The sequence below is a fragment of the Mus caroli genome, unplaced genomic scaffold (genome assembly GCF_978045245.1).
Source record: "Mus caroli unplaced genomic scaffold, Mus_caroli_1 scaffold_4, whole genome shotgun sequence".
NCBI lineage: Eukaryota > Metazoa > Chordata > Mammalia > Rodentia > Muridae > Mus > Mus caroli.
Genome location: NW_028227259.1, coordinates 141,987,588 through 142,011,214, shown reverse-complemented (window position 1 = coordinate 142,011,214; position 23,627 = coordinate 141,987,588). Strand labels below are relative to the sequence as shown.

At 47.3% G+C, this 23,627-nt stretch overlaps 3 protein-coding genes across 6 annotated transcripts in view; 1 reads left to right on the top strand and 2 right to left on the bottom strand.

Moving 5' to 3' along the window:
• Window positions 1–17,203, bottom strand: part of Zcwpw1 (zinc finger CW-type and PWWP domain containing 1) — a 43,651-nt gene extending 26,448 nt beyond the window's left edge. The window contains exons 1-4 of one of the 3 annotated variants that reach the window (XM_085837357.1): window positions 17,150–17,203; window positions 3,976–4,030; window positions 2,708–2,952; window positions 1,556–1,631 (exon numbers count right to left, since the gene is read on the bottom strand). In XM_085837357.1, the coding sequence (XP_085693483.1) occupies window positions 1,556–1,631; window positions 2,708–2,952; window positions 3,976–4,003 (349 nt within the window). In that variant the 5' untranslated portion in view covers window positions 4,004–4,030; window positions 17,150–17,203. Of the gene's footprint in view, window positions 1–1,555; window positions 1,632–2,707; window positions 2,953–3,975; window positions 4,031–11,676; window positions 11,777–17,149 lie in introns of those variants that run through there. The other 2 variants (XM_021163249.2, XM_085837358.1) reach the window with 2 other exon arrangements.
• Mepce (methylphosphate capping enzyme) lies at window positions 12,921–17,746 on the top strand. Its single transcript, XM_021163627.2, has 4 exons — window positions 12,921–15,153; window positions 16,306–16,524; window positions 16,948–17,074; window positions 17,171–17,746. Exons 1-4 carry the CDS (start codon window positions 13,555–13,557, stop codon window positions 17,221–17,223), a joined length of 1,998 nt encoding a protein of 665 aa, XP_021019286.1. The 5' UTR covers window positions 12,921–13,554; the 3' UTR covers window positions 17,224–17,746.
• Window positions 17,747–19,383: 1,637 nt separating this feature from the next.
• On the bottom strand, window positions 19,384–20,657 carry Ppp1r35 (protein phosphatase 1 regulatory subunit 35). 2 transcript variants are annotated; one of them, XM_021163475.3, is made up of 4 exons: window positions 20,266–20,652; window positions 19,942–20,185; window positions 19,725–19,861; window positions 19,384–19,633 (listed from the first exon to the last, which is right to left on the bottom strand). In XM_021163475.3, the coding sequence occupies exons 1-4, from the start codon at window positions 20,491–20,493 to the stop codon at window positions 19,460–19,462; spliced, it is 783 nt and encodes a 260-aa protein (XP_021019134.1). In that variant the 5' UTR covers window positions 20,494–20,652; the 3' UTR covers window positions 19,384–19,459. The 2 variants fall into 2 exon arrangements, with proteins under 2 accessions (XP_021019134.1, XP_029333613.1); XM_029477753.2 differs by lacking the exon at window positions 19,725–19,861 and having other exon boundaries at window positions 20,266–20,657.
• Between the last annotated feature and the right edge of the window lie 2,970 nt (window positions 20,658–23,627).

The window sequence follows — 23,627 nt, the reverse complement described above, 5'->3', positions numbered from 1 at the left end:
CTGCAAAATTAAGGCCAGACCCTAGCCCTTCCAAAATCAAGTATTACACGCAGAGAAGAAACATGGAAAGATAAAGCAGCGTTCCAGTTGGATGCCTGACCCCTGTGCTTAGAAGAGTCTACTTCTGGCATCTTGTCATAGGATAGAACTTAAAATCATTCAAATTCAGGAAAAACTAAAAATCCGTATCTTTCTGCAAGCTTTTTCTGTACTGATCAGTCACATTCCAAGGCTGATAATCCTAGTGTACATGTACTATATTTATCTTATTTTCCCCAAAACTCCTTTTAAGAGAAGAAGTACACCTACCGATAGCTAGGAAACCATTCTCCTTAGTCACACGACCTGTTAGAAAAAGCCTCTGAGCCCACATAACAGCCCTTTTATTCTAAAAATCAAACCTAGGGCTGGAAGGAGAAATAGCTCAGTCAATAAAGTGTTTGCCTTACAGGTGTGAGGACCTCAGTTCAATCCTTAGAAGCCATGTAAAATCAAAACCAAACAGATGAAGTGTGGTGGCATGCACTGAGGAGACTGGGGCTGGAAGGTCCCTGTGACTCCCCAAAGCCTAGACTAGAGGAACTGGTTGGGATCCAGGCCACGGAGTGACACTGACACAAAATACAAGGCAGAGCCTGAGGAGTGACAACTGAGGTTGACTTCTGGCCCTAATTCACATGAGCATGCATCGGTACACGTTCACATGTACACCTGCATACGTTAACAGAGACACACATACATGAGCCTGTGCATACATTTAAATGTAGACACTAAATAAATACTAATAAAAACCAAATCCATAGCCGGGCAGTGGTGGCATATGCCTTTAATCCCAGCACTCAGGAAGCAGAGGCAGGTGGATTTCTGAGTTCAAAGCCAGCCTGGTCTACAAAGTGTGTTCCAGGACAGCCAGGGCTGCACAGAGAAACCCTGTCTCGAAAAAAAAAAAACAAAAAACAAACAAAACAAAACAAAAAACCCAAATCCATAAAAAGAAATAACACAATATTAAAAATATATAAACCTTGGCCCCATAAGACAGCTCAGTGCCTAGCCTGAAAACCTGAGTTCAATTCCCAAGATCCACTTAGTAGAAGGAGGAAAGCAATGTCTGCAAGCTGTCCTCTCACCTGTACACATAAACCATAGCATGGCACGAGCACATACACACACACAAAACACACACACGCACAAAACACAACAAAAATAAATAAAATGTAATTTAAATACACATACAGATCTATACACATAAAATACATTCTCCAAATCTGGGGGATATTATCTTTTCTAAGTAGATTGCAAACATATGAGTAAATTAAAATTGCACTTGAAAAACTCAGGTGAGGCTGTGTTGATTCTAAAGTTAGTATCATCTACTTTTCCCAAAGTCTTCTTTCACTTTTCCCTAACATGATTCAGCTACAGATGAAATATTTCAAGTATCATTTAGTATTTTCTCAGGAAGAAGGCAGAGGAAGAAGCTGTGGGACTTATACTACCCCTTAGATGACAGTCACTGTCTAATGAAGCCCTTTCTCTTCACGCCAGGCCATACCCAAGCACTCCTGCAGGGACTTCTGTAGTACAATCTGGAAAATCTCCTCAAATTCTGCATTGGTAAGAGTTTTTTCCTACAGAGACAAGAGTAAGAAAGGAGAATTGTTTGTCTTTTCACAGTTTCTCACTTCTGACAAGTCAGGGGAGCCTTGCTTACACGAAGTAGTAAATGAACAAAACTCCAGGTTCTAAGTCAATAGGAGTCCATAAATTTTACCCAGAGCTCGTGGGGATAAAGGGGCAGCAAATGGAAATGTTTATAAACTCTCTGTCCATTCCTGCTCTCATCTTTGTCCCACTCTAACCCCATTATTTCTAGCTAAATGCTCTCATCAAAACATTCTGGCATTGCAGCATGGTGGCACACATCTGTAATCTCAAAACTAGGAGGACAGAGGCAGAAGAATCAGGAATTCAAGGCCAGTCTTGACTACATAGCAAGTTCACGGTCATCGAGCTACACGGGACTCCATCTTAAGAATTAATGCCCACTTCATACATTAGCACAGACACACATGAGTCTGTGCATACACTTAAACTGATTTCAACCCTTGTAAAGCTAAGACAAGAGAATTACCATTAGTTCTATGCCATCATGGGGCTACAAAGCAAGACCTAAGCCAGCCTTTGCTACAAGATTCTGTCTCAAAACCAAAAGTGGTTTTGTTGTTGTTGTTTTGTTTCTTGTTTTTGTTTTTGTTTTTCAGAGTAAGATGAACAGTGGCAGATCATGCCTGTAACCCCAGCTGTTCAGAAAGGACGCTGTGGTGAAATAACTGCAATTCCAGAGCCAGCACAGGAAATAGAGAAAGACCTCTCTCAAAATTAGCAACAAACAAACAAAAAATGGGTAAGATGGAACAGACATTTAACCCCAGCAGTTGGGAGGCCAAGGCAGGCAGATATTTGTGAGTTCAACACCAGCCTGATCTATATAAGAAGTCCTAGGCCAGCCAGGACTAAAAGATCGTAGGGCTGAAAGTGTAGCTCAGGAATAGGGTACCTACCTACCATGCATGGGGCCTTGGGTTCATTCGTCCTAAACACACACACACAAATTTCCCAACACAAAAAGATTCTATTTATGTGGCTTATCCAGGAAACAGAGAAGTGAGACTGTCCCACTGGAATCCATCAATGTGACTCTTACCTTTCCTTTCTTCTTGGCTGGCTGGTCCTGAGCCTTTAGCTTTTTCTCCTGGCCCCTGTTTGGACCATGCTCTGTGGTTGCTTTCTGCTCCTTCTTTAAGCTGGCTTTGAGTAGGCTTGGCTTGGTCTCTGCCTCTGGAGAACTGGTCCCTGGGGTGTCCTCCTTCCATGAGCTGGGCTGAGGTTTCTTGCTATGTAATTTTTGTGTAGGTGGAGCAAAGGTTTTCTTTGTTCCCTTTTCATACTCTGAAGAAATTGCAATTGAAATTTAGGAAACCCAGAGTCTAAAAGAGATTTCTGAACATTGCCCATGATGTAGTCAAGTTGGAATTAAATAGAAGGAGCTTTTAACAAATCTGTATTTCTCTGTCCCTCCCTGCATATTCCATTCCTCTCGCCCTGAGATCACTCTAAAGCAGTTTGGAGAACCATAAATTTGTTATTTGACAAGATTATTTGGTTCTAACATACTCCAGATTTGGTACCACTAATTCAAATGATTGATACAAGTATGTAGGAAAGTGAATTATTCAAGTGTGAATTGTTTTTTTTAATAGGCTCATTTTAACTTCATGAAAATATGTTTAAAAAAACCGATTGAATACTTAAAAATGACTCAAGACTTAATCTTTTTTTAGATCTATTTTTAACTGATCAAAATGCATACAGAAATGTCTCCAAACTAAACAAACCACAATAAAGTTCCCAAGTTCAAAGTCTGATGGCATCTCCTCTATGAAGTAGATACTGCTGACCCCACCAGCTATGAATGATAGTCTATTTCTTCTGAGTGCCTTGAACACTTTGTACTTCTCTAGTGGCATTCAGCATATTTAACTTTATAAATACTTAAATGTATTTTCTCCCTGTGAATTCATTCATACATTTTCTGAGCATGGCTGGGTTTTTTAAAGATTACTTAGTCTTTTTATTTTTTAATGTGAATATGTGTGAACTTTGTGCATGCAGGTACCCATGGAGGCCATGGGGCATCTAATCCCCTGGAGCTGAAGGTACAGGCAGTTGTGAGCCACCTGATGTGGGTGCTGGGAACCTTCCCCGGGTCCTCTTAACCACTGACCTATCTCTTTCCTCCCATCAGGGCTGCTTCTAGTCCATATCTATTTCACTCAATGCAACTGGCACCACAGTAATTTGAACAGCATGAACAGAAAGCATGTGACCAGAATTCCTGTCTGAAGGAAAGGATGAACAGAAGGGAAAGAGAAGAGAAATATACTAAGAGAACCTCTCTCATCCTTGGCTCACCTTTGTGAGTCTGTAATGCTGCCATCATTCAGTTCAGAAACTATACTTTCTTTGCCTGTTGGAAGAAAAGAAATTGTTATTACTTTGGTTAAACATAATTTAAACTTTCCTTTCTCCCTGTCCTCTTGAATTCAAATTTGTCTGTGACACTGGACAATATTTCTACCTTCTTTTCTCTAATTCTACTACCATAACAGCACTAATTACATGACTGGGCATACAGAGGATCAAATTACCATGCTTATTTTTAAAGCATCAACTCTTGGTTTTATGTTTTGACCGTACTGGGATTTAAACTTGGGCCTTTGTACATGCTAGCCAGGCAACCACTTTACCACTGAGCTATATATTTCAGCCCTTTTTCATTTAAGACAAGGTCTCCGTAAGTTGTCGAGGTCTGCCTTTAATTGTTTTGTAACCCTTGAACTCGCTCTGTAACCCAGAGCAAGCTTTGAACTTGTAATTCTCTTGCCTCAGTCATCTAAATAACTGGGATTACAGGTCTGAGACACTAGCCGCAGCATTTTGAATACCTGACATATGGCGGGCACTTTAACTAGATGGACATGCTAGCAGCAGTGGTGGAAGCATACATAGTACTGGACCAGTGCTAAGGGCATGGTCAGGGCTGGGAGTTAAGAAAAGCGCCTCTCATTTCACAAAGTTCCCCCAAATATTTAGGAAACAAATAACCTGGCAATTCTCCAACCTAACTCAGAGGTCCCTATGCATAGGAATGGGGGTTTTTTTCCCATTATTTGAATGTTCAGGCCAAAAATACTCCCCAGATACTGGATTCTACCAAATGTACTTCAGAAATGTGTGGTAACCAGAAAGGGTGCCCAGAGAACTTAGCATCTTCTCATACTAGTTCTCATACTCTTCTACTTTAACATGATGAGAACATCTTTGACTGTCACAGTTCATCCTTAGGAATGTACTCTCAGTTGTTCTACGCTAAATCAACGTTTTGTTCTCACTTGTGACTAAAATGGCTGACACATATTAAGTACAAACTATGTTCTTGACCATGTAGGCATTTAATTCTAAGAGCAAATCTATGAGATAAATCCCAAGGCGTAAGGTCTCATCCATTAGGTCACAAGATGTGTGTAAAATGCACTGGCCACATTAAGCTAAATACAAAGTGTTTTTAAATTATTCTTTGGCATTTTCCCACTCCTTTTCATGTATGTATATGTGCACACACATATACGAGTAATTGAGGCTTGCTGTTCTGAAGCAATTATTGTTCCTCTATAGTAAGGAGCATATTTTCACACCATTTGCCTCTTAATTCATCATTGCTAGTCCTCACATATATTTGCATTTAAAAAGGCAAGGCTGCTGGGTGGTGGTGGCGGTGGCGCACGCCTTTAATTCCAGGAGACAGAGGCAGGTGGATTTCTGAGTTTGAGGCCAGCCTGGTCTACAAAGTGAGTTCCAGGACAGCCAGGGCTACACAGAGAAATCCCGTCTCGAAAAAAAATTAAAAATAAAAAAGGCAAGGAGCTAGGCAGTGGTAGTGCACATCTTTAATCCCTGCACTTGGAAGGCAGAAGCAGATGGAACTCTGAATTCAAGGACAGCCTGGTATACAAGTGAGTTTCAGGACAGCCAAGACTACACAGAGAAACCTTGTCTCTAAAACCCAAAAGAAAACCACAAAAAGAAAATGGAAAAACATTAAAACAACTTGTTCTTTTTTTCTTATAGTCCTGAATAAAAGGTAAAAATTGAATAAAAGGCTACAAAATGAGTACTAATTTGGCCACATAGGACAAACTTTTCTTCTCCCAACTCCATAGTTCCAAACAGATCATAAGAAGTGCCTGGGAAAGGGGGAAAGGCAGAGTGAAAACTCCATGAGTTTGATGTGACATTTTGTTATTTAAAATGCAAGCTTACATAACAGATTATATCCTAAACTAGTCCTGAAAATATGAAGACCTGATCAAAATATCTCTGAGGAGCAGATCTAGGTAGTTAGAGTGTACGTATGAAGCTTGCCACTGTACTCCACCCTGATGTACTTGCACACACCCATACACACACAAAACTTAAAAACTATAAACTGTTTCAAAACATAAAAAGAATAGTCTCCGCAAACTGCAAACCTTCGAATATTTAGTTTCAAAACCTATTTAAACCTATACACATCTCCTAGGCTAATGTGGAGCTTCAACTAACTAGGGAGAATTGTAGAATAAAATAATAAAATAATAATTGTAGAATTGTAGAATTCTCCCTAGTTAGTTGAAGATTGCTTGTGGCTCTTCCAGAGAACACAACCAGAACACACATTACGCAACTAACAATTGCCTGCTATTTCAGCTCCAGGAGATTGGACCCTCTTCTGGCCTCTGCAATCACTGCACTCAAATGCACATACCCACACAGAGAGAGACACATACATGTATACAGAAAGAAAGAAAGAAAGAAAGAAAGAAAGAAAGAAAGAAAGAAAGAAAGAAAGGAAGGAAGAAAGGAAGAAAGGAAGAAAGGAAGAAAGGAAGAAAGGAAGAAAGGAAGAAAGGAAGAAAGGAAGAAAGGAAGAAAGGAAGAAAGGAAGAAAGGAAGAAAGGAAGAAAGGAAGAAAGGAAGAAAGGAAGAAAGGAAGAAAGGAAGAAAGGAAGAAAGGAAGAAAGGAAGAAAGGAAGAAAGGAAGAAGAAAGGAAGAAAGGAAGAAAGGAAGAAAGGAAGAAAGGAAGAAAGGAAGAAAGGAAGAAAGGAAGAAAGGAAGAAAGGAAGAAAGAAAGAAAGAAAGAAAGAAAGAAAGAAAGAAAGAAAGAATCAATCACAGCAGGGCACAGTGGGGCACACCTTTAATCCCAGCACTCAGGAGGGAGAGACAAGTGGATCTCAGAGTTAGAGGCCAGCCTGGTCTACAGAGAGAGTTCTACAACAGCCAGGGCTACATGGAAAAATCCTGCCTCAAAAAAACAAAAAATGATGGATAAGCCAGGTATGATGGCACACATTTTAATCCTAGCACATGGAAAGCAGAGGTGGAAATATCACTGTGAGTTCCACAATAGTGTGGTGTAAATTCCAAGCCAGCCAGAGCTGCAAGAGTACAACCCCTCTCCCTGCCCGGCCCCTCACTCACACACACTCACACACACACACACACACACACACACACACACAGAAAGAGAGAGAGAGAGAGAGAGAGAGAGAGAGAGAGAGAGAGAAGGTAAAGAAAAAAAAAGAGATAGCTCAGCTGCTAAGAGCATTTGTTGTTCCTGCAAAGAACTAAGATTCAGTTCCCAGTACCCACATGGTGGTTTATAACCATCTATAACTCCAGTTCAGGGGATCAGATTCTCTTCTCTGACCTTGGAAGGTACCAAGTACACAAATTGTACGCATTCATAACATTTACAAATAAAATGAATAAATCTAATTAAATTTTTTGTAAAAAAAAAAAAAAGAAAGAAAAAAGGAAGAAAACGTTATGTTATTGCAGTATTACATGAATAAGTCATAGCAAATCTATAAAAAGAGTTACATAACAAAGAGTTCCCTTCAATCTAAAGTGGAAATGTGATGAATATTACTTTCAAAAACTGTAGCCCAATCAATAGACAAGAGAAAGCCAGGAAGTCACTTTCTGATGAACCAAGCTGCTGCTCCATTTGATATGAATTTTCTTCTTCTACAATAACAAATATTAAAAACCTGATTCAGGAGGCTGGAGAGATGGCTCAGAGATTAAGAGCACTGGCTGCTCTTCCAGAAGCCCTGAGTTCAATTTCCAGTAATTATATGGTGCCCTCTTCTGGCCTGCAGGCTTACATGCAGGCAGAATGCTGTATACATAATAAAAATAATAATAATTCTTTTCTTTAAAAAAAAAAAAAAAGCGGGCTGGCGAGATGGCTCAGTGGTTAAGAGCACTGACTGCTCTTCCGAAGGTCCTGAGTTCAAATCCCAGCAACCACATGGTGGCTCACAACCATCCGTAACGAAATCTGATGCCCTCTTCTGGAGTGTCTGAAGACAGCTACAGTGTAAGTACATATAATAAATAAATCTTTAAAAAAAAAAAAAAAAAAAGCTGATTCAGGGGAGAAAATACTAGTTAATAAGTATGCAAATACTTATTAATGCAAAAAATGCAAAATAGCAACTTGCATTTTTCTGTATGTTAGAGTATGAAGGCAGGCCTTGATGATAGGAAGTCTAACATTCTTTTTTCTTTTTCTTTTTTTCTTTTTTTTTTCTTTTTGGAGGCAGGGTCTCTCAGTGATCCTGTACCTTGACATTTTAGATACACTGGCTGCTCAAAAAGCCCCCAGGATCCAACTGTCTCCACCTCCCAGGACTGAGGTCACAGACCCACCGTACCTTGTCCAGTTTTCATGTGGTGTTGGGGATCCTTGTGCGTAGGTATTTACTTGTTGAGTTACCTCCCTAGTCTCCATTTCTCTTTTCTCTCAGATGAAAAGGAGGCAGGGAGGGAAAGAGAAAAAAACATAGGCAATCCCAGCTGCAAAGATAGCTCTGAGATTAAGGGCGAGAGCTTGCTGCTCTCCTCTGCTAAGATGGGGATAAGAAAGAGTAGTCGGAGTGAATATGATCGAAATGCACAATATGCATGTACAAATGTGTCATAATGAGACCATTATTACATATAACATGTACTTATGAATTTAAAAATGTTTATAAATAAAAGTTCTAAATAGACCTGCTGCAGTGAAGTAATTTAATTCAGTGCTGCCAATATTTGTCAAAAAGCATTAATTATCTACCTTATGAGTAGGTAATTATTCCTTCTTTAAAAAAAAAAAAAGATTGATTGATTGATTGATTGATTGATTATGTATACAGTGTTCTGCCTAATGGCCAGAAGAGGGCATCAGATCCCAATACAGATGGTTGTGAACCACCATGTATTTGCTGGAAATTGAACTCAGGAGCTCTGGAAGAGCAGCCAGTGCTCTTAACCTCTGAGCCACTCTCCAGCCCTATTCCCTCTTTTTAAAAAAAAAAATTATTTATTTAATGTATATGAGTACACTGTAGCTGTACAGATGGTTGTAAGCCTTCATGTGGTTGTTGGGAATTGAATTTAGGACTCTGCTTGCTCTGGTCAGACCTGCTTGCTCCAGAAGAGGGTATTAGAGCTCATTACAGGTGGTTGTGAGTCACCATATGGTTGCTGGGATTTGAACTCAGGACCTTTGGAAGAATAGTCAGTGCTCCTTCCTGCTGAGCCATCTCTCCAGCCCCCCATCCCCTCTTTATACTGATAAAGAAAAGTAAATCCTTCAGTATATCTATTATCATAGACTCTAAGTTTCTAAAAATCATAAACTATATTTAATAACAGCATTCAGGAGGTTGAGGCAGGATTTAGAGGTCAAATTTGATGGCCTACTATTTAAAAAAACACAACAAGGGCTGGAGAGATGGCTTAGTGGTTAAGAGCACTGACTGCTCTTGTGAAGGTCCTGAGTTCAAATCCCAGCAACCACATGGTGGTTCACAACCATCCATATTGAGATCTGATGCCCTCTTCTGATGCATCTGAAGACAGCTACACTGTACTTACATATAATAAACAAATCTTTAAAAAAGCAAACACAAAAACAAGCAAACAAAACTTTTCAATCTCCTTTAAGCTAGGATAGTGAGCCATGTCTAAATTTCAATCGTAGGAATGTTCTAGTTTGAGACCTACAGAAAGACCCTGCAGCCCCTCCAAAACAAAAACAAAAGCATATATACACACACACAAAGCCTCCTATATTTAAGAATATAGTTTAAGACAACCAGGGGTTCATGGCTATACTCACAGCACTTAAGATACTGAAGGAAGTCTATTGCTTCAACTATGAGTCCAGTCTGAGCTACAAAGTGACTTTAAAAACAGCCAGGGATACAGACAAGACCCTGTCTCAGAAAATAAATAAATAAACAATAGATAGATGGCTAGATAGACAGACAAGCAAACAAACAAACAAACAAACGAATGAATAAATGCTTACAGATAGTTCAGTGGGTAGGGGTGCTTGCCATCAAGCCTAATGATCTGAAACTGATCTCAGATCCCACTTGATTGACAGGGATGGACAGACAGGATGACACAACATGGACAGGATGACCTCTGGCCTCCCCATGCATGTGCACAAACACACACATCCAACAAACAACAAATAAATAAGGGTGATAAAACTTTTAAAAATATAATTCACTTAAAATTTTCCTGTCCTGGGGCCTGGCAGTGGTGGTGCATGCCAGCACTCTGTAGGCAGAGGCAGAGAGATCTCTGAGTTTAAGGCCAGCCTGGTCTACAGAGGGTGTTCTAGGTCAGCCAGGGGCTACAGAGAGAAAAACCTGGAGAGGGGAGGGGGAAAGACCGAGGAGCTGGTGAGATGGTTCAAGAATTAAGAGCACTGGCTTCCAGCGATGCCTGCAACCACATGATGGCTCATGACAATCTATAAAGGGATCTGATGCTCTCTTCTGGCCTGCAGGTGTACATGATGACTGAGCATTCACACATAAAAAAATAATGATGATGATAATAATGATAGAATAAATGAAAATTTCATTCCCTTTAATACGGAATTGATGGCTTTTTGACATGGTCTAATAGCCTATGAACTCCTGCCTATTCTCCTGTTTTTACCTGCTTTTAAATTCACTTTGTGAGCATGCATCTGTGTTCTGCAGACCTTTTAAACGTTTAACAAGGAAAGAAAGAAAGAAAGAAAGAAAGAAAGAAAGAAAGATATTCTACCTACCCTCACCAGATTTATCTCAGAAGGAACTACCCAAGCTAAACTTCCCACAGTACGTTACAAATAAAATTCACTGTAAAGTGTATTGGCTCAGGGCGCGGTGGGGAGGGGGTTAGGGGAGGTGGTGGAAGAAACCCCGAAGATGTATGGTCACTTGTGAGCAAAACAGTTTCTTTCCTGACATTAAATGTCATTTCTAAACCCAGCGTGGTGGCGCACGCCTTTAATCCCAGTCCTCGGGAGGCTGAGGCAGGTGGATTTCTGAGTTGGAGATCAGCCTGGTCTACAGAGTGAGTTCCAGGACAGCCAGGGCTACACAGAGAAACCCTGTCTCGAGAAAAAAAAAAAAAAAGTCATTTCTATTCTTGACCGCAATCTCTGGATCGCTTCCACTCGTGCCCCCCGCCCCTCACCGTGTTCGGACCTCAGGCTGCCCTCGGGATGCTCTTGCTTCGAGGACCTTATACCCTAGGCCTTCGCAAGGCGGGCGGGCGCGCGTCCTTTCTGCTTACAGATATCAAGATGCGGGGGCCATGAATGCTGAACCCCACAGCGGACGGGAGGCCTTTGAGTGGTCTTCTACTTGTCCTCTCTCTTTACCAATTCTCTCCGCGACGGCCATTACTAGCAGAGATCTCACCCAGGCAAACAACCCTCGCCTCCCCTCAAAGCGTCAAGTAACGCTTCGCTACTCTCCCCGACACCAAGAACGCCACCGTGGAAGCCTCTTCCCCTTTGCTCCCGCTCGGCCTCGCTGTCCCAGAACGCCTCATTTCCCGCCACAATCCTGGGTTATTTTGTTGTTGTTGTTGTTGTTCTGAAGATGAGCGATTCTGAAGAGAAAGGGGTAAGGTCCGCTGTGGCTCCGAAGGGAAAATTTCTCCTCAGCCAACAGGTACCGAGATTCAGCACAACTAACACTTTCCTCTGCAGTCGCATAAAAGACAACTACCTTCTGGGGCGACGAGGACCTAAAGGTGAAGCGCAGCTAACGCTGTCGCAGCCATTCCGCACATCCCTTCCACCGCGAGCAACTTTTCCCGCCACCAGGAGAAGGCGCGAGGACACGGACAAATCCCGCCCCCAAGCGGCGTGCGCTCAGGTGATGCGCATGCGCAGTTGGAAGCCGCTTCTGCGTCTGCGCAGCCGGAGTAGCCCGCCATCTTAAGAACGAAAGCCTACTGAAACTACAAGTTCCATAATCCTCGCTGGCATCTTTATTTCCGCCCCCCCCATAATATCCTGCGAAGCGCCCGAGGCACTTCATTCTTATCTCTGCCTCAAATCGCTTTCTCTCTCCTATTTTCGTGCTATCACTCCCTTCCTTTTAGATTTCGTCACGCTCTTAAATTTTGAGACCATCTTGAGCCCCCCCTCTTGCCTCTACAGTGTATTTTCCTGACAAATATAGTCTGTTGACAGGGAAACTCCGCCAGCCATCAGTCTGAGGAGGATTCTGCATAGAATCAGTGCTTCCCATTGGCCGAAACAGGGGCCAAAACAGGTCGATACCCTTTCCCGCCCACATTCGCGGTGTGTCTAGCTGCAGGGATAATGCTGTAAAATCCGCAACGCTAGCGGGTGGCGCTGAGGGACCGATACGCAGGCGCTGCACTATGGCAGCGGCGTCCGAGGCCTGACGTAGGTGTAGGGAGGAGAGGAAGGCGTAGTTCTCTAGATGTTTGTCTCTGGTGGAAGGAGGAGGGTCGCCTGAACGACTGGGCCATTTCGGGGGAAGAGGAGTTTGGACAACCTCGATGTTTTAGTACCTGTTTGTTTTCAATTCAGAAAATACTTTAAATAATATATTGCATTTTATTGATAACAGTTCTTGAGACGACGGTCTCGATTCCTTAGCCTACTTTATCTTCTCAGGCTCTCCGATGTCCTAATTCTAATGAGATTAGGCGGGGGGCGGGGAAAGGGGTGGGGAAAAGACGAGCGATCGCTCATGAATAATTCATGAGCCCGCCTCTTTTGCTGGGAATGCACGCCCCTTGGAAACGTGCTGACGCACGCTGCGTGTATCGAACCTAAGGAAACGACGTCACACTCCCCGCCCCTAGGGCGGAGGGGGCGGAACATCATCTCCAGCACGTGTTGCCCCTTCAACCCGCGCAAGTCCAAAAGGACTGTGCGCAGGCGCTCTCCAGGAGGGGCGGGGATGGGGGAGGAAGGAGGCGGGGCAGGGAGGTTGTTGGGTTTAGAGCCGGGCGGAGACCGCGGAGCTTCATTCCTCAGGAACAAGGGTCGGGTGTCAAGGAGACCTTTTCACACCAGCTCCCGTTCCCCGCCTACGGTGGGTGGGATCGCACGGCAGAGACAAAGGATATCAGTAGGGCTTGGACTTAGCAGCGAAGGGAAGTCGGGTGTCCGTGTGGGGCGGTGGGCGTCTCGGGCTGGGGGAGGGTGAGGCAATTAGGGAGGGGGGCTGTATTTAAACTCTCGGAGCCGTTAAGTTGGTTCGCACTCCCGATGCGCGCGCAGCCTGGGTGGTGGCGGAGCGCGCATGCGTGGGTCCTGGGCGAGCGGGACGCGCGCCCGTTGTGCGCGCTCGCGGCAGAGTGGTAGTGGCGGAGAAAAGGGAGTCGGCGCACGCGCAGTTGGTTCCTCGGCTTGTCCGGGTCTCGCGGGCATCTTGTTTTGGTCTCGCGGGCGAGTGGAGCGCGCTTGGTGTGTCGCGGGAGGGAGGTGGAGGCGCGAGGCAGAGCTGCGCGCGCACTCGGGGAAGGAGGGAGTGAGGTGGTCTTAGGAAGGGCTACAGGGGGCTTCCCCTTGCTCTCTTCTCAGTACCCTCGCTTGAGAAGGGGAAATTAAACAGGGAGAGGAGATGATCGAGATGGCGGCGGAGAAGGAGCCCTTTCTGGTGCCGGCCCCGCCGCCGCCGCTCAAAGATGAGTCGGGCGGAGGGGGCGGCCCCGAGGTGCAATCGCACCAAGAGGCTGCCTCGGGGGAGCTCCGTGATGGGACAGAACACGGGCCGGGCCCTCGCGCGCACTCGGCCGGGGCCGCAGCCAGCGGAGGGGGCGGCCCCCAGGCACAGGCGCATGGGGAGCCCCACGGGCGAGCCGCCGCTCCTGCGGACGTGGGGGAGGAGCGCCGGGGAGGGGGCGGGACGGACCTGGGTCCCCCAGCCCCTCCTCGACCTCGCAATGGCTACCAGCCCCACCGACCCCCTGGGGGTGGTGGGGGCAAAAGAAGAAATAGCTGTAACGTGGGGGGAGGGAGCGGTGGAAGCTTCAAACATCCGGCCTTCAAGAGGCGCCGGCGAGTGAATTCGGACTGCGACTCAGTGTTACCATCCAATTTCCTTCTGGGGGGTAACATATTTGATCCACTGAACCTGAATAGCCTCCTGGATGAGGAAGTGAGTCGCGCACTCAATGCGGAGACCCCAAAGTCATCCCCACTTCCAGCCAAGGGGCGAGACCCTGTGGAGATCCTCATCCCCAAAGATATCACTGACCCGCTCAGTCTCAACACTTGCACTGACGAGGCCCATGTAGTGCTTGCCTCACCACTCAAGATTGGTCGCAAGCGCCATAGACACCGGGGACCGCACCACCAGCAGCAGCAGGCATCTGGAGGGAATGATAGCAACGCCGTCGTGCTGCCCACTGACCCTCTCACGCCCTCACTCCATGGGGAGGGTGCTACGCAGCAGCAGCAGCAAAACAGAGGCCAGAACCGTGATGCCCCTCAACCCTATGAACTCAACACAGCCATCAACTGCAGGGATGAAGTTGTGTCTCCCCTTCCATCTGCCCTGCAGGGTTCCTCAGGCTCCCTTTCTGCCCCTCCAGCTGCCTCAGTTACCTCTGCACCCTCTACTACTTCCTCCTCCCGACATCGCAAACGTCGAAGGACTTCCAGCAAGTCAGAGGCAGGGGCTAGGGGTGGAAGCCAGGGTTCCAAGGAAAAGGGCAGAGGGAGTGGAGGAGGCCGTCACCACCACCCACTACCTGCAACTGCCTTCAAAAAGCAACAGCTAAAGTTCCAATATGGGAATTACTGCAAGTACTATGGCTATCGCAATCCTTCCTGTGAGGACGTGCGCCTTAGGGTGTTGAAGCCCGAGTGGTTTCAAGGCCGGGACGTCCTAGATCTGGGCTGCAACGTTGGCCATCTGACCCTAAGTATTGCCTGCAAGTGGGGCCCAGCCCGCATGGTGGGGCTGGACATTGATCCACGGCTTATCCACTCTGCTCGCCAAAATATCCGACACTACCTGTCAGAGGAGCTTCGTCTCCAAGCTCAGACTTCTGAGGGGGACCCAGGGACAGAGGGGGAGGAAGGGACTATCCCTGTCCGAAAAAGGAGCTGCTTCCCAGCCTCACTGACAGCCAGCCGGGGTCCCATCGCTGCACCCCAAGTGCCCTTGGATGGAGCCGACACATCTGTCTTCCCCAACAATGTCGTCTTCGTCACGGTAAGAGTCCAAAGGCTCTTGGAATAGGGTTCAAATGTGAAGATGAGATTAAATAGGAATGTGTTGGGGGAATGGTCATGACCTAGAGGTATATCCATGCATCCATCTGTTCCTCCATACAAGAACCACCTCCTGGAGAGAACAGTCGGGATTGGCCAGAGAATCTCTACTGGGTGTTGTCTCTCTGCTCCTCTAACGTGGAAAGTGGGATCTCTACCTTCAGGCTCTAACATCTGGTCCTTTCTCATGACTACAAACAAGGATCTCATCCCCAACATAGCATGCCTTGCCCTGCTTCCAACTGGGACTGTAACCCAGAGAATCCACTTTCCCAAGGGTACTTCTGTTCAGTCCAGATGGAACCTTGTCCTCAAGTCTCCTGAGGGAGCCTCAAGTTGGCTGTCTTTGGGAGAGGGGGAACACTCTGATATTTGTCATTTGGGCCTTTGATAGGGACTTTGTTTGCCTCAGCTGCTTTTTGTTCCCCTAGATACAGCACAAGACTATTGAAATTACTGGTCAGAAACCCATGGGTCTGTCTTCCCCATGCTGACTGAATAGTGAGAGGGAGGCAGTGAAGAGGACTACATGGAGGAGAGTGCCCAGCCTGACAGTGTATGTCCCTGTCAGAGCTAGCTTCCTCCAGCAGGCAGTTGTTAGGCCATCCAGAGGAACTTTTGCCAGTGGCTTACTTAGCCTGTAAAATGTCTTCCCAGGAGTGGTGATAAGTTCACCCTCTTTACAAAAAGGTTTGCCAAGGTTATTTTGTTAGAGAAAGAATAGACCTGAAACAGGACTTACAGAGTCTCTGACTTAAGAGCTGTGGCCTTTGTATGTGAGGTCTCCTGGGCAAGAGTGAAAATAAGCACAGGCTGCGGTCTTGGGAACACTCCAGTATTCTCCAGTTAACCCTTGGATAGTGAGTAAATCTACCAGGCTTCCTTTTCAGTTTGTTTGGTTTAGTACCAAGAACAGGAAAGGGAGATGAGAGCATGAGACTGAAAGGAGGCACTCTCAGGAAGAGTCTCAGAAGGTGGCCACCACGGGCGGAAGTGAGGTTGTGTAGGTGGCCAGTGCTCTGAGTCTGTAGGTGGTTGTGGGGCCAGTGCTCCTCATCCCTCTTTGACATCCTTGCCCTCTTGTGGCCCGCAGGGTAACTATGTCCTGGACCGAGATGAGCTGGTGGATGCCCAAAGACCGGAGTATGATGTGGTGCTGTGCTTCAGCCTCACCAAGTGGGTGCACCTGAACTGGGGTGATGAGGGGCTGAAGCGAATGTTCCGCCGGATCTACCGGCACCTGCGCCCTGGGGGAATTCTAGTCCTGGAGCCCCAACCATGGTCCTCCTACTGCAAGAGAAAGTCTCTCACGGTGAGTTGGGTTTCTGGAGAGGGAGTAATAATCATCTTTCTGTTTTTACTGAGGATTGACCGCTCACCTCACGCGTGGTGGGGATGGTGTCCTCTACCAGTGAGCTACAGCCCTAGCCCTTTTCTTCCCAAGAATGTTTTTGTGTATAGCCTTGGCTGTCCTGAAACTAACTGTGGACCAGGCTGGCCTTGAACTCATAGAGACCAACCTGTCTCTGCCTTCTAAGGGTTGGACTACCACCAACTGGCAGGCCCCTTTTTATTTGGGACTGGCTAAGCTGCTGGCCTGAACTGGCTCTGTAGTACAGGCTGGTCTTGAACTCTTCATCTTCCAGCTCAAATTTTCTGAGCAAGGAAAAAGGATGTGATAATTGGCCAGGGGAAAAGGTGGTAAGTAGAAGTAACCCCTCCCCTTTTTTCCCAGGAAACAATCTATAAGAACTACTTTCGAATCCAGCTGAAGCCAGAACAGTTCAGTTCCTACCTGACATCCCCAGAGGTGGGCTTCTCCAGCTATGAGCTTGTGGCCACACCTAGTAACACCTCCAGAGGTAAGAATGGCTGGGAGGGGATAGTCCTGGCTGCAAGGGTAGGGGCCCTGTGGAGAACCCCAGGGTCCTACCCACCTGCCTCTGTCTTCCCTTCAGGCTTCCAGCGTCCTGTGTACTTGTTCCACAAGGCTCGATCCCCCAGCCACTAAGTGGCCTTCTGAGAAGTTGTAAAGAGGCTGCCCTTGCTGCTCCTGAGAACCTGGGGGGAAAGGAAATTATTCCAAGGTCTTTCCTAACTCCAAAAAGTTTCTCCTTTTCTTGGATCTGTCAAGAGAGCTTTTCCTAAGTTGCTACCCCACATCTCCTCCCTGTCACCTCTGGCACTTGAGCAAGCCCAGCTGTGCTGGAATTCCATCAGCTTCCTCTCCCAGCCCGCTGGGCTGGATGGCATGGACTGTTTGCTGACTCTGTCCTCCTGGGACAGGGGAAGGGGGAATGTCGAGTTCTCCAGGCCCTTCCTCCTGTTCTCAGGGGACTTCCCGCTTTTCAGCCTTTGTTCTTAGCTGCACTTAAACGGACCATGGATGGATTAAGGGTGTTAGAGGGGAAATTTGATAAGGAGACACACAGGTACTGTGAAAGTCCTTCTGCTGTCCCCCGGTGGGAGGGAGCTGGGTTTGGAAATGTGAGAACAGCACAATAAACTCGATTACTAGGGCAGTGGCCCCCGCACCTGCGTCCAGCACTTTCTAGCGGTAGTAAGTACCTCCGAGTAAGACTGTTCTCCCTGTGCCGGTCCTAGTCCTCAAGGGTGGTTTTTCTCGGGTGTGGTGGGACATAGGCCTTTTATGCCAGCACTTGGGATGCAGACAGGCAAGATCTCAAGGTGTGAGGCCAGCCTGGGTTGACTACATAGTGATTCAGTGTCTCAGAGAGGTAAGAGTTGGGAGGTCAGTAGTTTAGTTCTGAAGACTGTGCCTATCTTAAGGTTACTATTGCTGGGAGACACCATGACCAAAGAAAGTTGGGGGCCAGGTTTTCTCAGCTTATGCTTCCACATCTCAGGGGAAGGCAAGGACCAGAAGGCTCGTGTAAAAGCCATCAAGGGGTGCTTACTCAATTGCCCTTGTGGCTAACTCAGCCTTTCTTATAGACCCCAGGACCACCAGCACAGGGATGGCCCCACCCACAATGAGCCAGGCCTCCTCCTCATCAACTACTAATTAAAATGTTCTGTAGGCTTGCCTACTGTCTCATCTTATAGAGCATTTTCTCAGTTGAGGCTCCCTCCTGGTGACTAGCTTGCATCAAGGTTGATAGAAACTAGACAGTACAGTATCCTTACACAATGCTTAAGATGGTAATGGGTCCAAATTACCTTCCTCAAAAAGAAAACTCCAGATGAAGTGTTTGTGTATGGAAGTTTGAGGCAGGCTAACTTTAGGGGTGGGTGGCAGTGGAGGTAAAATGGAACCAGAAAGTTAATAGCCCAGAGCCACAAACCTGCTACAGGACCCTTGGTAGAATGAGATGCTTGGGTGGTTTACAAAATGAAGGTCTTGATTAGTTTGTCAAGAGCAGCTGGAACCTTGAACAAACACTGAGCACTCTCCTGTTAGTCCCCAACAAGATAGGCAACACTCGGATGGAAGCCAGCAGTCTCCTTTGAAGCAATCATTAAGTGTTAAAACCCACATTTGGGTAAGTACTTTTTGCTCAGAAGTATTTGAATAGCCAGGTGTAGTGGTACATGCCTTTAGTCCCAGCACCTGGGAAGCAGAGACAGGCAAGTCTCTTGAGTTTAAGACCAGCTCGGACTACATAATGAGTTCCAAGACAACCAGAGCTATGTAGAAAGACAAATAGTTTGTACAACTAGGGCAGTATGTGTGCAGTGTTGTTTTGAGACAGTTACTTGGTAACTTAAGTTGTCCTGGAATTCCTGATTCTGTTTCTACCTCAAGTGTTCATCACACCCAGCCAAAGTGGAATTTAAAACACTTTGACTACTGTTTGTTTATACACTTGCACACTCAACCCTGGGGATTGAACCTAGGGCTCTGTACATGCTTTCCCCAGGTACTACCACTGATCTGAAACCTTATCAAAATAATTTGTGTAACTCAGACTGTCCTTGGACATAGAATCCTTCTGACTCAGCCTCCCAAGTGCTGGGACATGCTTGGAACCTCGGTGTCAGGCTAAGGCTCAAGTTCTAATAACTAAAGGTGGGGATTTAAATGGAGAGGCAGGTCTGACCCCACACTTGGGACAGTGCTTTCCACTTGCCATGGGGGTCGGGGCAGGAAGAGGGTAGAAGACCCTGAAGCAGTTTAATCCTATCTAAACTCCCAAGAACAGTTCGGTAATTTAGGGAGGAAAACATTTTATTCTATTAAAAAAAAAAAACTAACAAAAATACAGACTAGCATTCCAGAGTTAGGGCTACGCTTCCCAGCGCCTCAGCATCCGATGCATGAGAAAGGTATCTTCTGAAGGGCGGGGCCGGGCTTGAAGCCTTAGTGGCGGCAGCCCGTCCACTGTCAAGTGCGGAGATTCGGACCACAGAGAATCTGGGTTGCACAGCATGGTCATGTCTGGCCCCGGCCCGAGCACCTCCTACGGGAAGGTGAAGCATGTTACACTCAAGGTGGAGGAAGAGAGCCCAGGGGGTAGAGGGATGTCCAGGTCCCTGGATCCCTTCCTTCACCTTCAGGGGCGGAGCTCGGGGCTGCGGTGGCAGCATCGCCAGCTTCTCCCTCAGCGCCGCGTTCAGAACCTGCTCCTCGGGCACCTGCAGACTCACCAGGTCTCGGTAGAGTCGCTTAGAGCGCGGCACGTTCAACCCTGCGAGCGCAGGGAAGGCGGGATTGAGGGGCGCCCTTCACCCAGACCACCGCGCCGGGCCGGCCGCCTGCCCCCCTCACCCTCCGCCACGGTCTCCTCCAGGGCACAGCGGGTCTGGAACGACTTTCTCAGCTGCTCCTCCACCGCCTTGGAGGCATCAAACTGGCCGCTGGTAACAGCGGCGCGCGCGTTCTGCAGCTCCAGACTCAAAGCCAGGCTGCTCTGCAGGGCCGGTGCCTCCAGCTCATGATCGTCGCCCGGTGCACCGGCCGCCAGCAGCGGCTCGGACCGCACCGGGGAGGGCGGCGCCAGTTGAAAACGAACCTGGGAGTGGAGGGCGGAACCGTGAGCTGCAGATTCCCGGGCGCTCGGCGGGCGGGGGGCCGGGCCTTCACGCCGCTCACCTGCCGCCGCCTCCGGCTACCGCCCCGCCGCCCCTTCCGCTGACCCGGGCTGCTCTTCCGCGGCTTCGGACTCTCGGGCAGCGGGCTCGGGCTAAGGCTCAAGTCCAAGCCCGGCTCGGGCTCTGGGGCTCGGGGTTCCGGGGCTCGCGGCTCCGGGGGTGGCCCCGGGACCTCCAGGGCCTCTTCGCTTTCAATGGACTCTAACGCGGACGCCCCGAAGCCCATCATCTTGTTCTAAAGGTTCGGGGTTTCGGGACGCGGCGTCTCTTTTCTCCCACCCTCGGGGGGCTACCACTACCGGAAACCGTTAGCTCTTACCCACCGGAGTAAGACAAGCCCGCCGCGCCACTCCATTGGCGCTCCTGGACGTCATTCCCACCACTCCGCCCTCCAGCTTCCGGACGCACTTCCGCCCTCACACGCTAACTTCGCCTTTAAGGCGGGGCGTTAGAGCGACGGTGCCCTAGTCCTAGACTCTACGGATTCCTATCAAGCCTACTTTTCCTTAGGGAACGGGGGTGTGGCGTCTTTGCCTGTCAGACTCTAAGGCTCATTTGTTCTGGGATTACAGCGTTAGTCCTCTTTCACTGTAACAAAATCCTCGCTGCTCTCGCATCTAGAGGTCCAGAGTGGCGCCCCCACCCCCCTTCCTGAAGGTTTTGGTCATTTTTGAACGCCGATCAAATCTTCCCTGTACGTGGAAGCAGACTCGTTGCAAAATCTCTGGATTCTGATATTTGCATAAGGAAGTACTAAGGGAATTGACGGAATATTGCCTTAATTTTAAATCCATATCCTGGGGGTTGGTTCAGAGGGTAAAGGCGATTGCCATCAAGACTGACAATTCCAGGGTCACACGTGGTGGAAGGAGAGAACTGACTCCCTTCTGTTGTCCTCTGATGCACACTTAGACTAAGAAAAATCCATATCCTAGTCTCTCAGTCCACCAAACTACACCACCACATACACACAACACACACAGACATTTTTAAAAAGCAATGACGGCTTAGGAGTTAGAAGCAGCCGGGCCGTGGTGGCGCATGCCTTTAATCTCAGCACTTGGGAGGCAGAGGCAGGCGGATTTCTGAGTTCGAAGCCAGCCTAGTCTACAGAGTGAGTTCCAGGACAACCGGGGCTATACAGAGAAACCCTGTCCAAAAAAAGGGGGGGGGGGAGTTAGAAAGGAGTTAGAAGCAGAAAAGGATCAATCTAGAGTTATTCAGGGCCAGTCTTGGTGAACACTGAGCTATCAGAGACCTGGTTAACTAAACCCCCAAAATGTGACCTCTCATTCCATATCCTTGGGCAGTTGGAAATTTGTATACACATTTTCACCTTTATTCATAGCCCCAAACTAGAAATGACCCCAACAGATAAAGAGTTAAAATGTGTATAGAAATACCATAAAATAGTACTCAGCAATAACGGAGAACAAACTATTGATGCAGTCAGTATAGCAACTAGAGTACATGATAGCCTTTGCCAGTCTGCCAGGGGTAGGTGATGTGTGGTTTCTTTTACACTTTTCAGAAACAAAGGTTTAGCCGAGTGTGATGGTGCAAGCCTGGAATCCCAGTATTGGAGGCAGCGCAGGAGAATCTGGAATTCAAGGTCACCCTCGGCTACACAGGGAACTTAAGACCAGCCTGGGCTAAAAAGGGCTAAAGGGAGAGGAAGGTAGGAGAGCACAGGCTTTTCTGTATTAATTTCTTCTTTGTTTGTTTCTTTATTTGAGACAGGGTCTCATTATGCATTTCTGGCAGTCGTGGAACTCATTTTGTAGACCAGATGACCTCGAACTCCCAGAAATCCATCTGCCTCTGTCTCCTGAATGCTGAAATTAAAAGCATGCACCACCACACCAGGCAAAAATACCATTTTTTAAATTTTCACATTTTTTTAAGGAGGTAGAGAAAGGAGCTTTCAGTAACAACATTGCCTGACTCTGTGGTTCTTCAACACCAACCAAAATCAAACAAAGCGGAGCTTCTGATGCTCCTCATGGAGGGTCCAGATGGTCGTAAGAAGCTGAATGTTCATGTTGGAGGCTGGGTCTCTTGGGGCTGTGGCAAGAAACAAATGTGGAACCATTTCTAGAGAGTTCATGTTAAAGGCTTCCGCGAGGGTCTTCCACGAAGATCACCAACAATGGTCTCCACTGCAGCTCCCCAGAAGAAACAGAAATGTTATAATCCAGAGGCTGGCACCCAGCGTTGGCAGAAACACTGGAGATGGCTCACGGGAAGTGCTTCTGCACAGCATTAGAATCTGAGTTCAGAGCCGGGCATGGTGGCACACGCCTTTAATCCCAGCACTGGGGAGGCAGAGGCAGGCAGATTTCTGAGTTCAAGGCCAGCCTGGTCTACAGAGTGAGTTCCAGGACAGCCAGGGCTACACAGAGAAACCCTGTCTTGAAAAACCAAAAACAAAGAAAAAAGAAAAGAAATGAATAAGAAAGAATCTGAGCATGGGTCCCCTGCATCTGCACCCGCATCTGTGCAAAACCCAGTAACCCCAGGGGCTCAATGGCCAGCCAACCTAGCCAAAACATTGAGCTCCAGGCTCACGTTGAGTCCCTGCCTTAACAAATAAGGTGGAGCCGGGCGTGGTGGCACACGCCTTTAATCCCAGCACTGGGGAGGCAGAGGCAGGCAGATTTCTGAGTTCAAGGCCAGCCTGGTCTACAGAGTGAGTTCCAGGACAGCCAGGGCTACACAGAGAAACCCTGTCTTGAAAAACCAAAAACAAAGAAAAAAGAAAAGAAATGAATAAGAAAGAATCTGAGCATGGGTCCCCTGCATCTGCACCCGCATCTGTGCAAAACCCAGTAACCCCAGGGGCTCAATGGCCAGCCAACCTAGCCAAAACATTGAGCTCCAGGCTCACGTTGAGTCCCTGCCTTAACAAATAAGGTGGAGCCGGGCGTGGTGGCGCACGCCTTTAATCCCAGCACTCGGGAGGCAGAGGCAGGCGGATTTCTGAGTTCGAGGCCAGCCTGGTCTACAGCGTGAGTTCCAGGACAGCCAGAGCTATACAGAGAAACCCTGTCTCGAAAAAACCAAAAAAAAAAAAAAAAAAAAAAAAACAAATAAGGTGGGCAGTGATAGAGGAAGACACCTTGATGTTCATTTCTGGCCTCTACACACACACATGAATGGGGAGACTGCACCTACACACATGGGTGTGCAACATTCATTTAGCACATACGCATGAAAAGAAAACCAGCAGCTAAGGCTGTGAAACCATCAGGTTGTGAAAGCAGGTGACCAGTACTCAGAGTCTGCATTTGGATAAGCCTGTAACTCCTGTGACTAAGAGGGTTTCTCCTCATAATGCAAAACACAGCTGGAACCTTAGAGGTA

Coding starts and splice junctions, on each gene's coding strand:
- Mepce (XM_021163627.2), top strand. CDS start 13,555: ATGATCGAGATGGCGGCGGAGAAGGAGCCCTTTCTGGTGCCGGCCCCG. Junction 16,525..16,947: donor GCAAGAGAAAGTCTCTCACG/GTGAGTTGGGTT, acceptor CTTTTTTCCCAG/GAAACAATCTATAAGAACTA. Junction 17,075..17,170: donor ACCTAGTAACACCTCCAGAG/GTAAGAATGGCT, acceptor TCTTCCCTTCAG/GCTTCCAGCGTCCTGTGTAC.
- Ppp1r35 (XM_021163475.3), bottom strand. CDS start 20,493: ATGATGGGCTTCGGGGCGTCCGCGTTAGAGTCCATTGAAAGCGAAGAG. Junction 19,862..19,941: donor GGAGGAGACCGTGGCGGAGG/GTGAGGGGGGCA, acceptor CTGCGCTCGCAG/GGTTGAACGTGCCGCGCTCT. Junction 19,634..19,724: donor CCCGAGCTCCGCCCCTGAAG/GTGAAGGAAGGG, acceptor ACCTTCCCGTAG/GAGGTGCTCGGGCCGGGGCC.